Here is a 21,608-nt window from a genome sequence, read left to right on the forward strand (position 1 = left end):
TTTTTGAGGGTGAAGGGTTTGTTCCTAAATCGGTGTTAAATTGTCCTTCCATCAGGCCATATCTATCTACTGCCAATGTCGACTTCACCTTTCACGGGGCAAGATACAAAGCCAGGTTCATGGCCTCTGCTGCTCTGATCCAAGCTGCCTCGGAAAACACACGAGGTCTGTGCCATCCCAAAGAACCTGCATGGTGAGTCACGCGTTTTGCAAAAAACGATGGAAAATGCCACCCAGGTTTAAATCACTACAAAATCACAAGTAAAGAGTATGGCTCCGTCTGCCTTGGGGAAAAGTATTCCTAACTGCCGCATGGTGACACGTAACACTTCCTGACGTGTTAGCAGCATAAGCCCTCTGCTCTGTCCCCAGCACCCCCAAAGAGAAGGTATCCCTTCAACTTTCACATCTTCACTTGGAGACATTTTCAAAATCTCATAATCAATTTAATTGAAAGGCACAGCAGGACTTTCACCTCCAAAGCAGCTGCAATGCTACTTAAAAATCACTTTCCAAGACACATCCTTTGTGGTCTCTCAATTTTCCTCAGAGAAATGAGTCAAAAACTCAGGGGAATTCTTAGGCTGCATTTACTGACACATCCCCTGCTATCGGCCCTTCTTCCAGCACCATTAAAAAAAAAAGAAGAAAAATTTTAAAAATAAATAAATTTAAAAAAAGAAAGAAATCCAACTTTGTAGAAAAAAATGAAAAAATTTTAAAAAATAATGGAACATGATGGAGGATAATTTGAGGAAAAGAATATATATATATATGAATGACTGGGTCACTTTGCTGTCCAGCAGAAATTGACAGAACATTGTAAATCAACTCTAATGGAAAAAATCAAGATCTTATAAATAAATAAAAGAAGAAGAAGAAGAAAAAAAAACATTTCTCAGCATCATTTTCCTGTCAGGAGCCCTTTCTTTCCCTTTCTTTAAAAAAGAAGTCCAGCTGCCAAGGGAAGATGCCTAAAGCCTTTTCTGAATGTCAGTCTGTGAAATGTGCCTTGTCTCCACGATGGCACAGGATCAAATAAAAGTGTCGTCATTGAGGTGAAAGGAACAAAGAGCGAGTTTGTAGTCACTCCTCTTCCTTCCCCTAATGGACCCTCACCCGGTCCTTTCTTTCATCTGTCGGCAGGTAGGCGTTGAATGAGTTACATGGGAATTTAGAGGAATGAATGAATGAATGAATGAAAGAAGGGAGACAGGTATGCTTTAATATATCCTCCTATACGTGGCAGGCTGAGTTCAAGGCCAGGAGATTTTGAAAAGAAATTCCTAAGCACTCTGAACCCATGGGCGAGGGGAGTCTACCCTTTGCCTTCCAAGGCCAATTCTCAAGCCAAGTTTGGAGGAGGAGGAGGAAATTCTCAAGGCGAAAGCCCTTTCCCATGTCCTTGGAAATGAACGCCTCATCCAGGGATGGCGTTTTATGCACGTAGCTGGGCTTCTTGTAATTCACTCCTTGGAAATGCTGCCCCTCCTGATGGCACCCGGAACACGATGGAGAGAAAGGAGAAAATATGAGGGGATGAGTGACTTGTATGCATTTTATTTTCTACGGAGGAATTCGATACCGGATTGAAGCGTCTCCAGAAAGGGTGACGAAAGGTCATCCCTAGGGCCCAGGTGCTCAGACTTCTTCCTTCCACCCCCGCTTTCAAGTGAAAACATTCGAGAAAAGAATAGGGGAAGTTACATGAGTCAATGTGTTAGTGCATATGAGATCAGCTGCAAACAAGGAATTCCCCTCGTGGATGTCGCTGGCCTCATTCAAACTCCTAAGAGACAAATGACTAAAACGGCTCCCATTGATTTGTGAAATAAGAAGCAGAAAAAAGTCAATTTTGTATTTCGAGATGGAGAGGGCCAGGCCTGGAAGATGTGACACTTGGCAGGATAGAGATGAGAAGGCCCTTTCTGCGACTTTCGGGTTCAGTCAACTTTTAGTCTGCTTTTCTGCCAGAAGGCCTTACCCTCTGTACTGGCACCATCCTATTTGGACTCAGATTCTGGTTCCACAGCTTATCAGCCGAGTGGCCCAAAGCACGTCCCTTTACCTCTCTGTGCCTCAGTGTCCACATCCAGGAAATGGGCATAATCACTGCACCAGTGGGTTATCAAGAGGATTAAACAGGCCGATGCAGGTAAAGCCATGCAGAAATGGCAGCCACCATCATGCTTGCCCTCTGGCTCAAGCTGACACGAAGGAGAACATACACCTTAGAATGGCTCCATGGGCTCTGAGACTACACTGACGTCTGTTCCTGGAAGGAACTGGGAAGGAACTCAAGTGGGTTAAGTACCATTATTCCAGGGACCACAGCCTGTGCTTTCCATGTGTTATCACACAGAACAGCCCTGGGAGCTAGCACTGATGCTCCGCTCTGTGGGGCTTGGGGACATCACTGGGGTGACTTTCTCAGCTAGCAAGGGGCAGAGTGAGCTTAAAGCACACGCCTGCTTGTTTTCCAAAGCCTGGGCCTCTTAGGGAGCACACATGTCAATGGATGCCGCGAACAGGCACCTTTCTCGGCATCCGGGTCACCACTGTCACATACTTGCTACTCGCTGGAAAATATCTGGATGTCTGGAGCTATTTTTCCGATAATCAGAACTATGAAAGCACCTTGCAAGGTTCTGCTGGGCCTGAACAAATTCCCTCCGTGTCTCTCATTGATAAGAACTCTAGTCTCATTTTATATACATCCCACAAATCCCAATTGAGAGAAATCAAAGGATTTTCATTTGAAAAGTCCTTCTCCATCTGCTTTTAGGAAAGGTGGGGAAAACGAAGCTTTCTTTCAATAGCGCCACCAGCCATGGGCTTTCAGCAGAACAGGTGCTTAAGGGGAATGAAACTCTTCCAAGGCAGACAGGGAAGATCCTTTAAAATAAAACCTTAGCTTGCTTGTCATATTCAACGACTCCATCTTCCACCTTAGAATCACCAGTTTATACTTCACGTTTAAGCAAGTCATTACTTTATTAGTCTGACCATTTAAAAGACAGCAACTAGAAACTATTTTGCTAGACAAACACAGCTAAGAAAAAGAAAAGGTCTCAATTACTACATGGACTTAACAAAAGTATATTATATTCAACTTTTACAGACCGCTCCTCTTTAAGAATTCAAGAAAGACAATCAGTTCTATGAGCGCTCTAATGATGTATTTAAAATGACCGCATTATTTACAGTTAGTAATACATGTATTTTTAAATTTTAGATTTTAGATTACCCTAAATGCTTGGGAATGTATAGACTAGACTATAGCATTGATAGACAATAGGTCACAGAGTTGAGCCTTTAAGAACTTTGAGCCAGGAAATGTCCAAGATTAAATCACTTACATTCTTTAATCGGTAGAGTGATTGGCTCTAAACTGATTTTTTTAAATAAGAAATTCTTCAAAGGAAAAGGGTGGCAAGTAGGTGAGAGACTTAGAATTTTTCACTGGGATAAATATTACATGGAGCTCCCCAGCTCCCTATCTAAATTGAAGTTAGCTCCTAACATATAAACTATTTTACTTTGCCTGTTCTCCTTCGTGATTTAAAATTGTCAGGATTTTAAAAATACTCAATGATTCCATTCACATGTCGCTAAGCGTCCCCTCCTGAATGTAGACCATGATTCTCCAAGTTCTGATTGCACAACTGAAACTGTTTAAGAAAAAGAAATTCTCATAGCTGTGAACATAAAAGTGCTAACTCATAGGAAGAAAAATCCAGTGGCCAGAACCAATTTCCTTCTTTCTAACAGTCTGAAATTGATAGGAGGGGATGAGTTTGAATAAGGAGACCAAAGAGAAATCAATCTAGGACCCTCAACACTTGTTTCTCAAAGATAATATTACTGCTGGCGTTTGACCGAAATGCCAAACAAATAAGCCAAAACCTACAGGATGCTGGACTATTAGAGGGAAGCGCTGTGAAGAAAAATTAAGCAGGGTCGGGCTAGGGAAGTGGGGAAGAAATATATAGGGATTGGAGAGACACCTTATAGACTTCTTTGAGAAGTACTGCTACACGTGTCTTTTTGGAGATTCCAAGTCATGAATCCTAGTTCCACGGGCAGCCCGAATTCCCCACAGGGGCCCTTGCTGTGTCCTCAGAGCCCAGGCCTCCCGCTGGGTTAAGGGCCCAGGAAATGTCTACAAAAAGATGTTTTGCCACTGTTCGAGATCATTTCCTTGGAGCCAAGGCAAAAGTTACTTTGTGCATCTGAATTTTTCAGGATAGAGAAGCCAGGCGGACGGCTGATGGAGGTCAATGAAGGGATGGGAAGCCTATGAAGGGATGAAGAGCCTCTCAGAGGCCTGGAACCCCCACCTCCGATCCAGGAGAACCTGCTAGAAGCATTCGGCGGCAGCCCCCGGGCAATGACCATGGGGATGATGTCATCAGGCGTGCGGGGACTAGGAATAAACAGCTAAAGCACCCCTCTGAGTCAGTCGAGAGGTCCAGGGCCACGTCCCCAGGCCTCCCTCGTACCTGAAGTGGATTCATTTAAGAGCAGACCGCTGCTCGACTGCTTGCTTTCAAAATCTTGGCTCTGGTGCTTCCTGGCTGCGACACTTCAGGCAAGTTGCTTCACTGTGCTGCTCCAGGAAAACGAGGCTAACAAGCATATTGGCCCTCGTCTGTTTTTGTGAGGATTCAGCAAGTTAATAGATGGAAAGCATGTTATACCAAAACACGTCTACAGAGCAGCTACTGGGTACCAGACACCATTCTAGATTCATTTAGGGCAGTGCCTGGCATAGAACACGCGCTCAGGGCATACCAGTAATTAGAGGCCTGCAAACTCTTATCTGATATTCAGATTGATTATGAGGATGATGATTTTATCAAGATAAGAGGGCGACTCTTCTGTCTGTATAAAACCCCCACACTCTAGGATCAAACACATTAATAACGTCCACAGACACAGAGAACAGACTTGGGGTTGTCAGGGGGGATTGGCGGGGGGAGTGGGATGGCCTGGGAGTTTGGAGGTAGTAGCTGCAAACGTACATTAGAATGGATACGCAATGAGGTCCTACTGGGCAGCACAGGGAGCTCTATCCAGTCTCTTGGGATCGACCAGGATGGACGATAATGTGAGAAAAAAGAATATGTATGACTGGGTCACTTTGCTGTAAGCCAAAACTGGCATGACATTATAAATCAACTATACTTTAATTGAAAAACTAATCATTTCTATATAGTACCACAGAAACGTATCATTGCAAGTGGGATGAAATAAAGACTATCAATAGCTTCACGCCACGTAAGGTCAGGATTTGCTCTCAAATTTCGGACGTTAGAATCTGGTGGGTTTCAGATCTTTTTGGAGTTCAGATGAGAGGGTGCACCCATAGAGTAAGGAACGGGCAAAACCTGTTGAAGTCATCTTTGCCTCTCGAACTTCTGGACACGCCCATGACCACATAAACAATCCACACCATCGAGAGGCGGAAAATAGGAAGCTGCGTTCAGGCATGGCAAATCCCCAACGGCACCATTAATCTGTGCCCCCCAATCACCTAAACTATCCCATCCCCCCAACTATACTGTGCCACGAGACTCAATCCGCCCATTCATTTCCACAAATATCAGGTCCCAAACAATCTTTGAGGGTTTTTAAAAGGCAGGGAAGGACACCAGGTAACATATTTAAGTTTTACCACTCCTTTAATCGCACGACCCTATCTTTCCCATGGAGTAAACGACAAGCTATGCAATGATAAACAACTGACGTAAAGACATGGCCCTTAGGAGTTCCCGTCGTGGCGCAGTGGAAACGAATCCGACTAGGAACCATGAGGTTGCGGGTTCGATCCCTGGCCTCGCTCAGTGGGTGAAGGACCTGGCGTTGCCGTGAGCTGTGGTGTAGGTTGCAGACGTGGCTCGGATCCCGCATTGCTGTGGCTGTGGTGTAGACCGGCGGCTACAGCTCCGATTGGACCCCTAGCCTGGGAACCTCCATATGCTGCGGGTGCAGCCCTCGAAATGGCAAAACGGCAAAAAGACCAAAAAAAAAAGACATGGCCCTTAAATGAATCCCGGGCGCGCCACAGGCAATCCTGGGGAGATGCAGCAATGTTATGCCCACGGGGTAAGCTATTCAGCTACCAAAGGAATTTTCCCCACGTTGCATTTAAGGAAATATGGGCAGCTGCTGAAGAGCTATACAATAACGGGTTCAAGATGTTTGCACTGCTGGTCAGTGCTGGAGAACGGATTTGCACGAACTCATGGAAGCCGACATCTCTTGCCTCTTTAGTCCCCCCATCTGTCATTATTTATCTCCCGCAACTTCTCGGACCCCCTTTCCGTTTACGTGACCCTGACCTATCGCTTTGCTCAAGACCTGTGTTTACCCCTCCCATGGTGATGGGTACACAGAAAGCAAGCCAGGAAGACAGGAACTGAATGCAGGTACTTAGGTTGCTTCGTGGTTTTTCCCCCCCTTCTCATTATCCGCCTACTCAGTGAGGCTGGAGTGGGAGGTCTGAGTGACATTTGCAAACCGAGAACTTAAAGCTACATTTCAACACCCAGCCCCTCAGTTGTCATAGGAACAACACCGTGAGGCTTATCTAGCTTCTGACAAACGGCCGCTTGTCCCCCGCTAGTGATGTCAAGTTCCCCCTTGCAATCACACACCCCCCCACACACCTCAAGAAGTTTCGCTGGGCCAAACTGCATGCCACAGCAAACATTAAAATACAAGCCCAAAGGGAACGTGCTCGGGTTCCTGATGATGCCAACATCTATACGGCTGGAGCGCAATTATTTGGAGGTCTGCCCCTTGACCTGAGCCCCTTCAGTCCGGAGCTTTACACAGCCTCGCAGCCGGAAGATTCGTGCCTGCTGTTGATGCCTTTTTAAAAAGCATTCAGGGCAATGAATGCTCTGTTATTTATTTTCCGTGTTATTTTTGGAAAGTAATAAACGGATAACAGAGAAGAACACCTAGAATCGAAAGCATGAAGATCTCAAGGAATGCTTCTGGAATTTGTTCTAGCATTTGTTGTTTCAACCTGCTTCTTGTCCTCTTTCTGTCATGCAAAACAATGGCTTCTAAATGGATGAGTAGAACCGAAAAATTATATAGAGGCTTTTTTTTTCCATGAAGCATGGCCGTGTTTAGACAGATTATGAAATCATCATGTTTCTCCCCAAGTATTTACATGAAATACAGAGCTGAAAATAATTGTGAAGCAGTGAACACAAGCCAGCAGTCGAATATAAATTACCTGGCAATAGCTTAATGCCTTGTCACCATTTTTCTGTCTTCAAGACTTTGCGATCTCTAAGTCCGTGTACTCCAGGGAAAGGAGCAGCGTGGTTCCACAGCCTTGCCACACCTTAATTAAGTCAAGTAACTTGTACTTGTCACAAGTTTAGGTCACTCATCTCATTTCTTAGAGGACTGGCCCTTCATGGCTGTGCTTCAGTTGCTCTTTATCTATTTCTTTAAAAATAAATACCTATACAGAAGGCTTGAGAGCTAAGAAGTCCGAGGGAAAAAAAATCATCTTAAAAAGTTCTCAAAGTACATAAGCAGGAAAAAAAAAAAGACCAATTAACAGAGCCCACTAGATTCACCTCCTGCTCCTCCACCTTCATCTCCTCCTTTTGTCAAGGAGACAAAGTGCAGAATTGCTACCCTCGTTCTCATACAGGTTCCCCCTTTGAGGTGAGGATGTTAAGATGTTGAAAGTAAGAGAAGGAAAACCCGAAGTTAGCCATGCAGATCCAAACTTTCAATTTGAAATCAGGGACTTTACAAAGTAAATAAATAACACCGCTTCCTCTAGAACCCAAAGCTTATGATTCTGTCACTAACAGTTTTCATGACTTATGTAGATTCTTCACACACACATCCAGGGAGATCACCCAAATGCCCTAGATGTTTGCTAGACGTGAAAGGACGAAGTATTTTTCCATCTGATTCTATAAGGGGACATCACATGATTGCTTCTATGGACCAATGGGAAACTGGTAAAAAGACAGGGAGCCACCCACCATTCTTATTTTCTTACTTTATCCCCCTTTGCCGATTCCTAAGAAGCCACATCAAGAAATCAAGGCACTCATCCCTGATAGCAAATTGTGTTTCCTTACAGTTCATGAGCAAGAACCTACTGTACAGAACACAGGTACTCAAAGCCTCATTGTCCTGTTCTGAAAATGTTAACCTAGTGGCAGCTCAGATCTCAGATCCGAAAACTGTATTTAAGGTCTCCGAGAAAGAGAGACACAGGCACACCAGTAAGAACTGCTGATCATCATGTGTCGAAACATCTCTCAAAACGAACCACAGAGAAACAACCACCCTTTTACTGTACTAATGTCATCAAATGGAACAGTCTTAAAATTCAGGACACAAATGCAAACCTAAATCTATTACCATCTCAGCTGCCCTTCGCAATCAGCAAGAAATGTTTCCAATGCATTGCTTAAACTTCCATTTTGTAGACTTCTAACCAAATTCTGAAATCCTGGGGTAGGAGGAGGAAAAGGAGGGCAAGTCGACTAATTCTGAAAGCATTTCTTCAACTATCTATCAGGCACACTGTTCCGACTAAATGGAAATCTATAGCCACAGAAAGGTAATGCCGCAAACCTCTCCCCAAAGAACTCACTTTTATTTTCCTTCCCCTCATAAAAAAGAAAAGGAGGGGGGGGGGAGAAGCCAAACTGGTTGTACTACATGTATTTGGCTAAACTGGGAACGCTCCACTCATCTGTGTTAATTACCTGGCTTCTTTTCAGCCTTTATGCTGTATTCTTGGGCTGCTTCCTCTTAGAATTCCTCGCTCTGTTGATGTGTTCCTTGGTTCGACACAGTTGTGAGGGGTCTGTGAACAATTTTACAATTCCCCCCCACACCATATGACATCTATTAGGGAGCAATGCCACTTTTCACTTACCCATTCTGGATAAAGCAGTATTTCCTGGTGACAGAATGCTGCTGCTTCCGTTCGCTAAAAACTCCCTCTTCCCAGCTTGATAAATCTGATTATAAAATGTCTTTGTTCCAGATCACACGAGGCGCTTTTCCTACGAAAGTTTTCTAAAGAGTTTATCTGCATTTCATTCCTGTGACAAAACGAATAAGAACAAGGAGTGGGGGGGGGGGGGGAAGAAGAGGGAACAGAGAGTAAGTCCACACAAGTTCCTGGCAAAGATTTTTAGCTGCATTTTTCTGAGTTTAATCAGTAAGCTATATTAAAGTGACAGTTACCAGTTCAGGGAGCCAGAGTCTGATCAAGTCAGCTACAACCAGGGTGGGTGTCTTCCACTGATGTGCGGACCCCAAGGAAGTGGGTCCCCTGGTCCTCTACCACATGTGGCTGAATCACTGGACACCCGCCCCCCCCCACCCCCCTCCGGCCCCTGTACAGCCGCAGCCCAGGCCAGGAGAATGGCTGGACCCCGAAGCGGGACCTCTTATAGGGACCCGCCAATTAGCTGCTGACCAATCGCAGGCAGTACCTACTACCTAAGTCACATGACAGGGCAGTCCCTATGACTGCAGGATTTCTGAATTACCGGGGTTACACAAAGGACACTCATTCAGGAAAAGAGAGAAAAAAAAAAAAAAAAAAAAAAGCCATAAGCCGAAACAGAAAACGCCCAGGCTGTGACAACTCCAGCTTTAAAACAGGGAACACCCGAGCCTCACACAGACAGAGAAAAAGCCACAAGCCAGCCAGGCTGGAAATCAGAGGAATGCCTGGCACATATTAAAAAATAATCCCAGAGCAGAGGCTGAGTTTACAAACCCGCTTCAGCTATAAATCTACCCCTTCTTCCCCTTTCTCCAGTCTCCCCGACAATTTTACACTCTCAACTTCTTTATTCTAGAAAGCTCCTAGGAGCACCGCTGCTGTTGGAAAAATGGGTGAAACGCACGAACCTCCCCCCACGCCCACCCCGCTTGTCTCATCCCCTCAAAATCCCCCTAACAGGCGATTCAAAGTCCGCCGTGAACAAAGTTTCCCAAACAAAATACGTTTCTTTCAAAAGGGTTAGATAAAACAGGCAACGTTCACCACGGCCAGGACAAATGTATACCCTAACGATCAAATCGGCCGTCTCTCCCCCTTTCTTTCTGCCTCCTTCTCTCATGGAATCATCTTAGAGTCTTCGCATCAAGGACATGCTGCTTAAGTAAAGGAGCCCCCGCTTGGTGATCTAGCGACCCATTTATTTAACACCCCCCCCCGATGTATTTCTTCCACCTTTTTATATCCTAGGAAGAATTCAACTGTGAACACCCCTACCTACCATTTCTTTGACCGCCCTCCCTCCCAAATGGTACTTACATTTGTTCTTTGTCTGGGTCTGTTGGTTTCGCCCCCTCCCCCTGGCCATCGGAAGCCAAAACATGGGCTCCGCGTCAACCTTCGAGCCGAAAAGGCCCTATTTTTGATCGTGCAACGAAGGCTGCAAGAGCTCCCTCTCCGAGGAGAGCCCGGAACACTGTGCTGCTTGCCATTCCCAATTTATGGAAGGAAGCGTTTGTCAAACAAACCAGGTAATGACTCAGCCTGCCTCCCCCGGCCACGTTTTCCCTAGAATGGGAGGGTAGCGTAAGTGCAGCCCATTTGGATGTGACTCAGTTTTATTAGGCTGGTGATTGTAGTTAATCTGACAAGCTCACTTTTTTTTTTTCTTTTGTAACTTGCACATTTCAAGGATCCGAAGGGGGACGTTCTAAAATGGTTTCAAAGGACTGGATCGTGTAACGGAGAACGTCGCAAGATGATTTTGAGGGTACAGCCAAGGCTCTGGTTCTATTCCCCGATATTTCAAACTTCCTAAGCGTTCACTGAAATTTTAACAACGGAGGCACTCGCATGTTTTGAGTTTACATGAACGGCAGTAAAGAGGTTTCATAATGTTAGGTCTCCCGGAGGCTTTGCTCATGGGGGACTCGGGACTCTGTGCTGAGGAGCCAGGTTTAAGTCTCTGAAGTCTGCAGCCCACGTGGCAGGTTCTTTAGGAAGTGGTCAGGGTTGCAGCTTTCACTTTTGCATTTACTGCAATTCACGTGCTAACCTGAGCCACTCACACACGGGCACCCATGCAATACGACCACGTCCCTCACGCACGCACATGCACACCTATACCGTCCTTGAATCCCAACCTGCCTATAAGCTGCAAAATAAGAGCTTGAAAATCTTCAAGTGTCATCTGAGAAAATTCCAATTAAAGAGACTGGCATACCTAAAAGTCTTCCTCTTCGGTTAAAAAAAAAAAAAAGTGTACTATCAACATGGGGGTGGCATGACATGGAATAAATTGTTCCCAGGTATTACACAGACAGGAAGAACGCAGTGATAAGAAGTACAAGTCCCCACCACCATGCGCGCGCGCGCACGCACACACACACACACACACACACACACACACACACAGCAATCTGCTAGGCTCGGTCTGAGCAGTTTAACTACAGTTATATCTCCTTTCAGCATACTTCCTTTAACTCTGAGCAAAGTCAGGCAAGTGCTCGGACCAAAGTTTCACGTTTATTGTCCATTATGCCTTGATGGATCACTAATTTTGCTTTCATATACAAAATACAGTCTGTTTCTACAGTATATACGATGTTCAAATATCGAACTTTCACACCGGGAAAAGGTTCATTCGGGAGCTGCCTATTCCCATCCCAAAAAGATTCCCTCTGGGGTGTTACTGGAATAAACCTGTCACTAAATTGACATATAGGACTGACTCGCAGAAGTTAAATCCACACAAAACAATTCAGAAGTGCATTTCTGAATTACACGTCTGAAACCTATTTTAACTATGCACATATTTCTCATTCAGTTCTTTAAAATGTATTCATACTTCAACAGCCACTGACTTTTTTTTTTGAGTGAAATTTGATTGGCTTAAAGAAAGTTACCTTCCTACTACCTATAAAGAACATCAAATCTATAATTATATGGCTTTTGATGGAAATAAATGCAGACTATGAAAAGATAATATTTATAAAATCAAACACCTAAAACTTTGGCATCGAGAAGAACGTGTAATATATTTTAAAAGCCTGGAGCCAGACTTGCTGGGGTTTGAATCCTGGCTCTGCCATACCTCGCTGTGGCACCTGGGTTAAAAATACATCCTACTGTACAGCAGAGGGAACTACAGCCAGTCTCTTGGGATGGAACCTGATGGAAGATAATACAAGAAAAAGAATGTATATATATGTATGACTGGGTCGCTATGCTGTACAGCAGAAAATTAGCACAACACTGTAAATCGATTATACCCTAATAAATTTTTTAAAGAACAATGGTAACCTTTAAAAATGCATATCTATGTGCTGAGAACACTGCCTGCCAGGGAGCACATACTATGTAAGGATTGGCTCTTTTATCACCACTAATATCCAACTTATACCCTTTACCTGCTCTTTGAACCATTGTTTTAGAGTGATACATACCTTAGTCACTTCCTAAATAATATTTCTACATGAGAAAACCACTAGTCCGTAACTTAAAAGGATCTCCTGCAACTATTTCACTAATGATGACAAACACCTCGCCAATCCACATTTTCCTCCCAAAGTTTCAGTGGTTTCAAGACTTGTCTGGTTTTACATTTGACATCTGTTGGGGCCTTTCTGTCCAGACTGCCCTGGTTTCCAAAAGCCAATGCAGAATGGGGCTGGGGCCAGCTGGGGAGGCTGTTCCAGAGGAATTTCCATTGCAGTTGGCCCAGCTGGGTCAAAAGACATGGAAACTCGAGGGACCAGTTGAGAAGGTGAATGGGTCAAAAAGACTGGGAGAAATACTACAGCCCTGAGGGGGCAGAGCACCACCCTTGACAACAACAAGGGGGCCCCCAGACAGAGGCTGGAGGAGGTGGTTTCAGACCCAGAAAAAAACAGGACCCGCGATCCACTGTTTATTCTCTCTACAGCCTCAGGCCATAAAACTCCCACCATAGTTACCCTACGGGAACTATGGGTAACTCACTAGGAGCGAGGGTGTGTAGGGGATACAAAAAGCAAGACTACGCTGTCTTTCATTAAGAAATTTCATTTCGTAAAGGCGAAAACGACACGGATGGCCGTCTGAAAACTGCATGAAGAAATTCAAGCATCCCGCAAAAGCCTCCAGCAACAAAAGCTAATCGTTTCCAGCCAGCGTGTAACATATTTGAAGAATGATAAAAAGGACAGCAACCAGGCATCGCCGAGGTGCAGGCAAGCTTTATAAATATGGAACTGCTCTGGGGGAAAAGAGAAATAATTCTATGTTTTGTTTGAGGGGGAGCAACTGTTCCAACTTGTCTTTATCCAGGCAGTGTTGCTGAGCCAGATGGTAACAGAGTGGGGAGGGGGGCAGGGAAGCCGGCAAAATAGAGACAGCGATTGGGATTACAAATGAGTGGGGGGGGGGGCTTGATTCCCTTCCCCTCCACGTGGGAAGTCGGTTCCAAAGATGCAGGGGACCTGATTCAACAGCTCAGTGAAAGGCAGGTTTGGGGGCCCCGTTATCGAGCGTCCTCTGGGCCACTGCTCCCATCTCCAGGCACTCTCTAAAATGCCCCATGACCCAATGGGTCCCCCAGAGACCAGAACTACAGGTCAGGATGCAGCCAGCCAGCCTGGGTCCCAATACCGGGCTCTGGGACTGCTACCTGTTGGGGGCGGGGGGGAGGGCTTGTGACTTCTTTTCACCAAGGGTTTTGTTCCATCTGGAGAATGGGAGTAAATGAGAGACGACAAGGGAGGAACAGACATCACTGGGTCCCCAAAGCCCAGGGGAATCTAGTCAATGCTCTGGAATAACCTATATGGGAAAAAAGAATGGGTATCGGTATCGGTGGGACTGATTCATTTTGCTGTACACCTGAAACTCATGCAACCCTGAAAGTCAACTATATCCCAACCAGATTTAGTTTTTACAAGAGAAATCACTGGGTCCATAATGTTTGTCACCACCATCGTCTCACTAAGGGGGAGCTGCCAGCCTCAGTGCCAATCTTCCAATCTCACAGGGGGAAAAAACAAAAACCAACCATCTTAGGCTTTTAAGTCACACCGTTTACTTGAGGGCTGACAAAAATGACTTCTGTCACGTATTTTTTTACAGTGATCAAACATCTTTGGATAGGGAGTTCCCATTGTGGCTCAGTGCTAATGAACCTGACGAGTATGTGGGTATCAGCTTGCAGTTTCAATCCCTGGCCTTGCTCAGTGGGTTAAGTATGTGGCGTTGCTGTGAGCTGTGCTGCAGGTCGCAAATGTGGCTTGGCGCCTGTGTGGCTGTGGCTGTGGCTGTGGCTGGCAGCTGCCGCTCTGATTTGCCCCCTAGCAGCCTGGGAACTTCCATATGCCGCACGTTTGGCCCTAAAAAAAAAATAATAATAATGATCATCTTTGGATAACTGCTAGATTCACCTTTTTTTTGGTCTTTTGTCCTTTTTAGGGCTGCACCAGTGGCATATGGAGGTTCCTGGGCTAGGGGTTGCATCAGAGCTACAGCTGCCGGCCTACACCACAGCCAACAGCAACGCAGGATCTGAGCCTCCTCTGCGACCTACACCACAGCTCATGGCAACCCTGGATCCTTAACCCACTGAGTGAGGCCAGGGATCGAACCCGCCACCTCATGGTTCCTAGTCGGATTCGTTTCTGCTGAGCCACGACAGGACCTCCCTAGATTCACTTTTTGATTATTGCAAAGCATCTGACTTTGAGATCAGAAGGTTAGTTTTATATACGGTGTATCTAAGATTCCCAATATTAGAAAATCTTTCTAGAAACCTGCCTGGGAGGCTCTGAGTCTGCCTCTACAGACCTGCACAGAAACTATGTCTATCTAGACTCACACCTAAGACCATCTTAACATGTCTTTGTGACAGTTTGCCTCTGTTCCACGCTTTTCTGATTATATAAGCAGCCACTCTCTGCCCGTTTTCCTGCAAGGCTTTCAGATCTGAGCAGCACTCTTTGCTCAGAAAAGTTCTTATTAGCTGTCTGCTTTCCCCACCCGTTTTGAAGAACGAACTGGGTGGGAGTGAATATGGGAGTGGGCAGGGTGGGAGAAACGGAGGAGGAGGAGGAGGAAGAGGAGGTGGGAGCCAAGAGCTGAATCACAGCCATGTGAGTAATCGCAGGCTTTTTTTTTTTTTTTCTTCCTAAGGGGATGAATCAAATTAAGCTTGTTTTGCTGTGGGTGAAGGAAGAGGAATATAATAGCGTGAATCAGACCAATTATCAAATATGCAGCCCTCACTAAAAATTAATTCCAATCACTGCCTTCTCTCACATGTCTGCCAGAAGATGCCAGGGAGCTTTTGTTCGTCCATAGACTCCTCCGCCAAAACTCGTAAGAGTTTGAACTGGATTTCTACCCTTTTCCCCACTTAAAAAGTTTCCTTGGGCACATGACTTGCAGACCCAGGAATTACTGCGGAGCTTCTGTGAGAGAAATCTTTGGCTTTTATTGACAAGTGGGAGAGAGAACAACGTGGCGGATCCTGGGCAGAGACCGGGTTACACACGATGGGAGCCCTGAGTGCTGGCAGCTAAATTCTGAGTTTATGAAAACAATCGCGCAGACATGCATGCAGCCTCTCAAGAGGGCACTCCGATGGGAAGGCTGCGTGCCTTTATTCTCGGTGAGAATAAAGCTGTCATAGACAACTTTTTTTTTTTGTCTTTGTTTGCCTTTCCTAGGGCCGCTCCCTTGGCATATGGAGGTTCCCAGGCTAGGGGTCCAATCGGAGCTGTAGCCGCTGGCCTACACCACAGCCACACCAGATCTGAGCCGCGTCTGCAACCGACACCACAGCTCCCGGCAACACCGGATCCTTAACCCACTGGGCAAGGCCAGGGATCGAACCCGCAGTCTCGTGCTTCCTAGTCGGATTCATTAACCACTGCGCCACGACGGGAACTCCTGTCCTAGACAACTTTTGAACTGCCTTGTACTGAAAGAAGCGGATCCTCCTCCACCCAAGAATTTATGAGGAGGGATATTGAGAAGAGGATGGATCCAAACGCATCAGATCGGGTCTGTTTGGCATTTACAGAGAGAATAAGAACACAGCTCAGTTATTTATAGTCAGGGTGCAGAGCCCACCAGACTGACAGAAAGGCACTTCCTTGTTTGCCGTATATTTAAACCCCGTCTAGAGTCATTCGTGGAATATAAATATTACCGTGGAGGAGACCCTGGCTCAAGAGAAAGGTTCCAATGACCAAATATTTTCTACTCGCCGGCATGCCGATGCATTAGGAGGTCCAGAGGGTGTGTGTTGAATTTCACCACCACATTTACATTTTTTCACTACACCAACAAGCTAAGATGCACTGTCCCTTTGGTTATGTAGCCATGGTGGCTTCTTTTTCTTTTAAACATGGGTATGGACATTCTGTAGACAGCTAAAATGCTCCCTCTGGATTTACTTATGCAGAATATTCCACCTACAGGAGCTCAAGGAGCACCATGTCTTTATCACACCATCAGGTTTTCCCAAGTTCATTTCTATTTATGGGAGAGTGAGAGGATTTTGGGGGGTCTAGCACAACCTTTCTTTAGGTCTCCAAATAAATTCTTTCAAGATTACCCTCAAGAAGCAAAAGGTGTTAACGCTTCCAGGTCTATGGGTTTCTCAATTGGGGGATTTTTTTTTTCTTTTTCTTTTTGGCCATGCCTGTGGCATGCGGAAGTTCCCGGGGCAGGGATTGAACCTGCGCCACAGCAGTGACGATGCTGGATCTTAATCCTTAACCCGTGAGGCCACAAGGGAACTCCTCGACTTGGAAATTTTACTCTCTAATGATGAGCTCTTTAGGGACGACAATCTGGGCCATTTGACACATCTCCAAATCTACTTGTATACATGAATATTTTGGAGGCTTTAGTCAAGATATATTTACATAATCTACAAAAATCTATCCACCCTGGATCCGTATAAAGTGAGTAGATCTGTCTTCAGAGAAGGTGCCATGGCTGCCTTCCCCCAGCCCTCAAGCTCCCTGCCACCTGACTCCTGCCAAGCCAACCACCGATATCACAGTATCTGCCTTTCAAGTCAGTAGTCTCCCTACGTAAAATCTCTAGTTTCTTACATTGTGGAAATTATATTCCCACATCTAATTCTGTCGCATCCAGATCTGTAGCTACTGCAAGAGAAGAAGGGCGCAGAAAGTTTCAATTCCTATCTTAGTTCTTTCTCTTTCTTTAAATGTTCCAAGCAGTAATTGCAGAAGAGGCTGGAAAATAGGTCTTATCAATTCTCAGAGTTCAAGTCCTCTGAAAAGTCCCTGGGGTACTCTTGTGTGGGCTTTTCCTGTTCCCCAACATACCAACTATTTGGGATGGGGTGGTTCCCATTCTGATATCTAATGCAAGGAGCACCAGAATTTTCAGAGGCATAACTAAGTGTAAATGAATTTAAGACTTTGTAAATCAGTCACTAACTACCCTGAGGGGACCTGGTTCTCATCCCAGCAGTAGGGGAGAAAACTCAAAAGCAGCACCAAAGTAAGCTTGGAGGCCAGGCATCTGGGCAAGGCCAGTGGTGGAGCTGGATGGTGGTGGTCTTGGCTGGGAGGTGATGAGCTAAAGGGGTCAAGGATGGAGAAAACAAGAAGCAAGTAGAAGGTTCCGGGCTGGAGACAGTGGGTGTCCAGGCCCCTGGCAACGCAGATCACCCCCTCGAGGTCTGGCTTGTGAAAGGGAATAAGTAATAGAAATGGGAAAGGGAGGAACTCCCGTCGTGGCGCAGCGGAAATGATTCGGACTAGGAATCATGAGGTTGCAGGTTCGATCCCTGGCCTTGCTCAGTGGGTTAAGGATCCGATGTTGCTGTGAGCTGTGGTGCAGGTGGGAGATGCAGCTTGGATCTGGCGTTGCTGTGGCTGTGGTGTAGGCGAGTGGCTACAGCTCCGATTAGACCCCTAGCCTGGGAACCTCCATATGCCGAAGGTGCGGCCCTAAAAAGACAAAAAAAAAAAAAAAAAGAAAGAAATGAGAAAGGGAACCCAGAAAAGAAGGGCACTGTTTCGTCTGAAAAGCATGATTTTAAGAGTGAGCTTTTGTTTCCAATCTGGTACCAAATCCGCTTTGTCATTGGTTTTCCAAAAATGCATCCCTCAGCTCCCTGTCTAATTTCTCTGATCCAGCATGATCCGCTCTCCGGGATGTAGCCAAGCTATCAAAAAATGGCTCTAGGCTTAAAGGATCAAGACTGACTGAAGCAGAAGGAAGCAGAGAAAGCATGGAGGTAGCTGTCTGTTGTCTGATGTGTGGGTGAGAAAAGTCCTATCACCAAGTCCTTTGAGAGGAAGGCCTTAAAGAAGAGCTGGAGTAGGAACCTGGCGCAGTTGGTCATGGGGAAGTCACTCTTATCCAATGGGTGGCTGACCTTAAGTCCCTTCTGACTCTGTGATTCTTGAACTCCAGGCTGCTCTCGTTCAAAAGTTTTGTAGGGCATTTTAAGTCACTTTAAAATGAATTCTTTAAAGAGACGCCTGGCGCTGACACAAAAACAAATCGCTGAGGAGTTCCTTTGTTGGAGAGTCTTTGGTCGCAAATTAATTTAACCTGATCACTTCCTCTATGATGCGACAATCCATCCAGGACTCCCGCCATAACATCGCCGCCTCTGTCTCACCTCCTACGACCAGGAACTGTGGTCCTAAAGTGAGGGGGCTGGTGGCACAGTATGACAAAGCTACTTTTTCCTCCTTATTCCTACCCCCAAGAGGTCAGGGGAAGAGAACAAGACGATCCATTTTAAAAAACCCCAAAGCAGTGGCAGAGTTACGTGAACTGGGGTGTCCCATAGGGGGAAAGCTGGGTTTTCCCAAACTGCATCCCTCAGCTCCCTGTCTAATTTATCTTGATCCATCATCATCCTCCTTCCAGGATGGATGCTCCAGAGCCCTCTCCATATTATTTTTCTAACTTCTTAGACGCCTGTAATTGTTTCAAAGGAAAAGCTGAAAATCAGAAACCTGCAGCTGTCTGAAAAATGCATGTGCCAAACTAATCATAACAAACCAAAGTCCAAACCTGTTTGGGGCCCCTTATTTCCAAGGATGCCAGCTCTCAATGGGATGCTGGTGCAAGACTTGCAGTGGGAAAACCCTAACACGTACCTGGCCAAGCCGCTCCCTTTTGGTTTAATGCATATGCAAGAGTCACATTCAGCATCAGAAACTCTCAAAGAACAGCTACTAACTCTGAGAAGGAAGCTTGCGAAATTGGTTTCCTAATTTTCAGATCCAGAAAAAAGACTCAGGCTAGTGCATCCCACCTGAAATGTTGTTGATTGTTAGACACGCCATTCTCGTACGCCCCATAAGGAGAGAAACAAACTTTGCCAATTAACTAGGACACAAAGCCTTAAACACAGTCCTGAGTGACAGTCCAACTAGCTGCTGGGGGCTTTGTTCTGCGAGATTTGGCCATTTCTCCTGCCTTCGGTTACACTGCTTGGCATGTGATTGGCACTCCTTCTGCGTGTATCTCAGCAACAAATAACACGGCTTCAGCTACTTGCATGCTCCTAGTTGTTGCTTTGAAAGAAAATGTGGGATTTCAATCATTTCTCCAACAATGAACATTTGCTTCACTAATATCAAATTTACTCCCTGCTGTTCTCATGCCTTTCTTTCTGGGGACACAATAACATTTTGTTTCAGTGCCAATAAAATTTCCTTTCGGTAAATGCAATCTTTTTTTTTTTTTTGAGGTATGGTTAATGTATAATATGACTGAAGTTTCAGGTGTACAATACAGTGATGCGGCATTTTTCAAGGTTATACTCCATTTATGGTTGTTCTAAAATACTGGCCATATTTTCTCTGTGCTGTGCAAGGTATCATTGCAGCTTACTGATTTTATACCAAGTAGTGTGGGCCTCTTAATCCCCTACTGTGATCTTGCCCCTCCCCGCTTCCTTCCCCCCCTGGTTCCTGCTAGTTTGTTCTCTGTTATAGTCACTAGTTTGCTGAATTCCTTTAGATTCCACATGTAAGTGATAATACACAGTATTTGTCTTTCTGTCTGACTTATTTCACGTAGCAGAATGCCCTCCAAGCCCATCCATGTTGTTGCGAGCAGCAGAATTTCATTCTTTTTTATGGCTGAGTAGTATTCCATTGTATGTACATATATACAATTATATAATATATATATATTTTATATATATTTCCATTCATCACATCTTCTTTATCCGTTCATCTGTTGAGGAACAATAAGTGTAATTTTATGGAGAGCATATCAAATGGTAGATACCCTCAGCCATATACAGAACAACACAACGCCACAAAATTGCTTGTTGGCTATGTGAACAGCTTTGGCCAGCTTTGCAAATGCATGGGTGACAGCAATGACACCATGACCACTGCTGCCTGGCAGACAGCACTTGGGAGAGGCTGTCCCTTCTAATATGCACCCCAATTTTAGAAAGGGCCAAATATGGGGGACCGGATGGAGGGGGTGTCTTAGAATACATGAACTATTATAAATGCTCTAGGTCCCCTTCCAGCCTGGGAAAATCCTCATTTCCCATAGCTTGTCTCTGACCACCTCGTCCAGGTAATTCATTTACTCACTCATTAAACATTCTTATTGAGTACTATTAACTTCCAAGGTACCGGGCTTGGTTCAGGGGATCCAGCGGTTAATAAGTGACAAGGTCTCTGACCTCATGGAGTTCCAGCCAAGAGGGGAAGGACAGACAACCAAATACATGCAACATAGGCCAGCTGGTGATGAGATCTCTGGCAGGAGAGAGAAAACAAACAAACTTGGGGTGCAGGCGGGGGGGGCTGTTATTTTGTTTAGGGTGATCAGTGAGTAAAGACCTCTTGGATCAAGCAGGCATTTGAACAACGTTCTGAAGACAGGGAGAAAGTGGGTTCCACGGAGATCTAGGCAATACATGAGAACTTGTGCCAGGGCGCTGAAGTAGGATTCTACCTGGCCAGTTACAGGGACAGTAAAGAGGCCAAGCCAGTGTCACTACGGCAGAATAGGCAAAGGAGAAAAAAGGAGATGACACTGATTAGGTTGGACAGGGATGGGGAGAAGCAGATCACTTAGAGCTTTCTAGGCCATTATCTTGCAAGGGACGATGGTCCTTTTTTTTTTTTTTTTTTGCTTTTTAGGGCCGCATCCGCAACATATGGAGGTTCCCGGGCTAGGGGTCCAATTGGAGCCGTAGCCACCAGCCTACACCACAGCCACAGCAACGCGGGATCCGAGCCACATCTGCGACCTACACCACAGCTCACAGCAACACCGGATCCTTCACCCACTGAGCGAGGCCAGGGATCAAACCCACAACCTCATGGTTCCTAGTTGGATTTGTTAACCACTGAGCCACAACGGGAACTCCCACGATGGTCTTTACTCTGAGAAAAATAAAAACCATATGAGGTTTCTGATCAGGAGGGTGGAACATCTGAATGGGTACCTGCCGAGGCGAGGGTGGAACACTGCACCTGGTTGATTTACCCAAATGAGATGGTGGCCTGGCCTAGGTGGCATCAGTGGAGGTAACGGTGACTGGTCGGATTCTGGGTATCTCTCAAAGAAAGAGCAGAGAGGATTTGCAGTGGGAGGG

At 45.5% G+C, this 21,608-nt stretch overlaps 1 protein-coding gene across 9 annotated transcripts in view; it reads right to left on the bottom strand.

The window, feature by feature from the left end:
* The window catches only part of LOC102166369 (uncharacterized), a 344,509-nt gene that overhangs the window by 249,444 nt on the left and 73,457 nt on the right, over positions 1-21,608 (bottom strand). For 2 of the 9 annotated variants that reach the window (XR_014835321.1, XR_014835325.1), the window contains exon 4: positions 8,933-9,101. Coding sequence is in view for 1 of the 9 variants with exons in the window: in XM_085007852.1 (XP_084863978.1) it covers positions 8,933-8,936 (4 nt within the window). In the remaining 8 variants the exon portion in view is untranslated. Of the gene's footprint in view, positions 1-6,318; positions 9,102-9,246; positions 9,429-10,330; positions 10,604-21,608 lie in introns of those variants that run through there. The other 7 variants (XR_014835326.1, XR_014835328.1, XR_014835327.1 and 4 more) reach the window with 7 other exon arrangements.

This window comes from Sus scrofa, chromosome X (assembly GCF_054392235.1).
Source record: "Sus scrofa isolate SSC_HxYL_T2T_F1_AM1 chromosome X, Sscrofa_HxYL_maternal_Yorkshire_Landrace_v2.0, whole genome shotgun sequence".
Taxonomy (NCBI): domain Eukaryota; kingdom Metazoa; phylum Chordata; class Mammalia; order Artiodactyla; family Suidae; genus Sus; species Sus scrofa.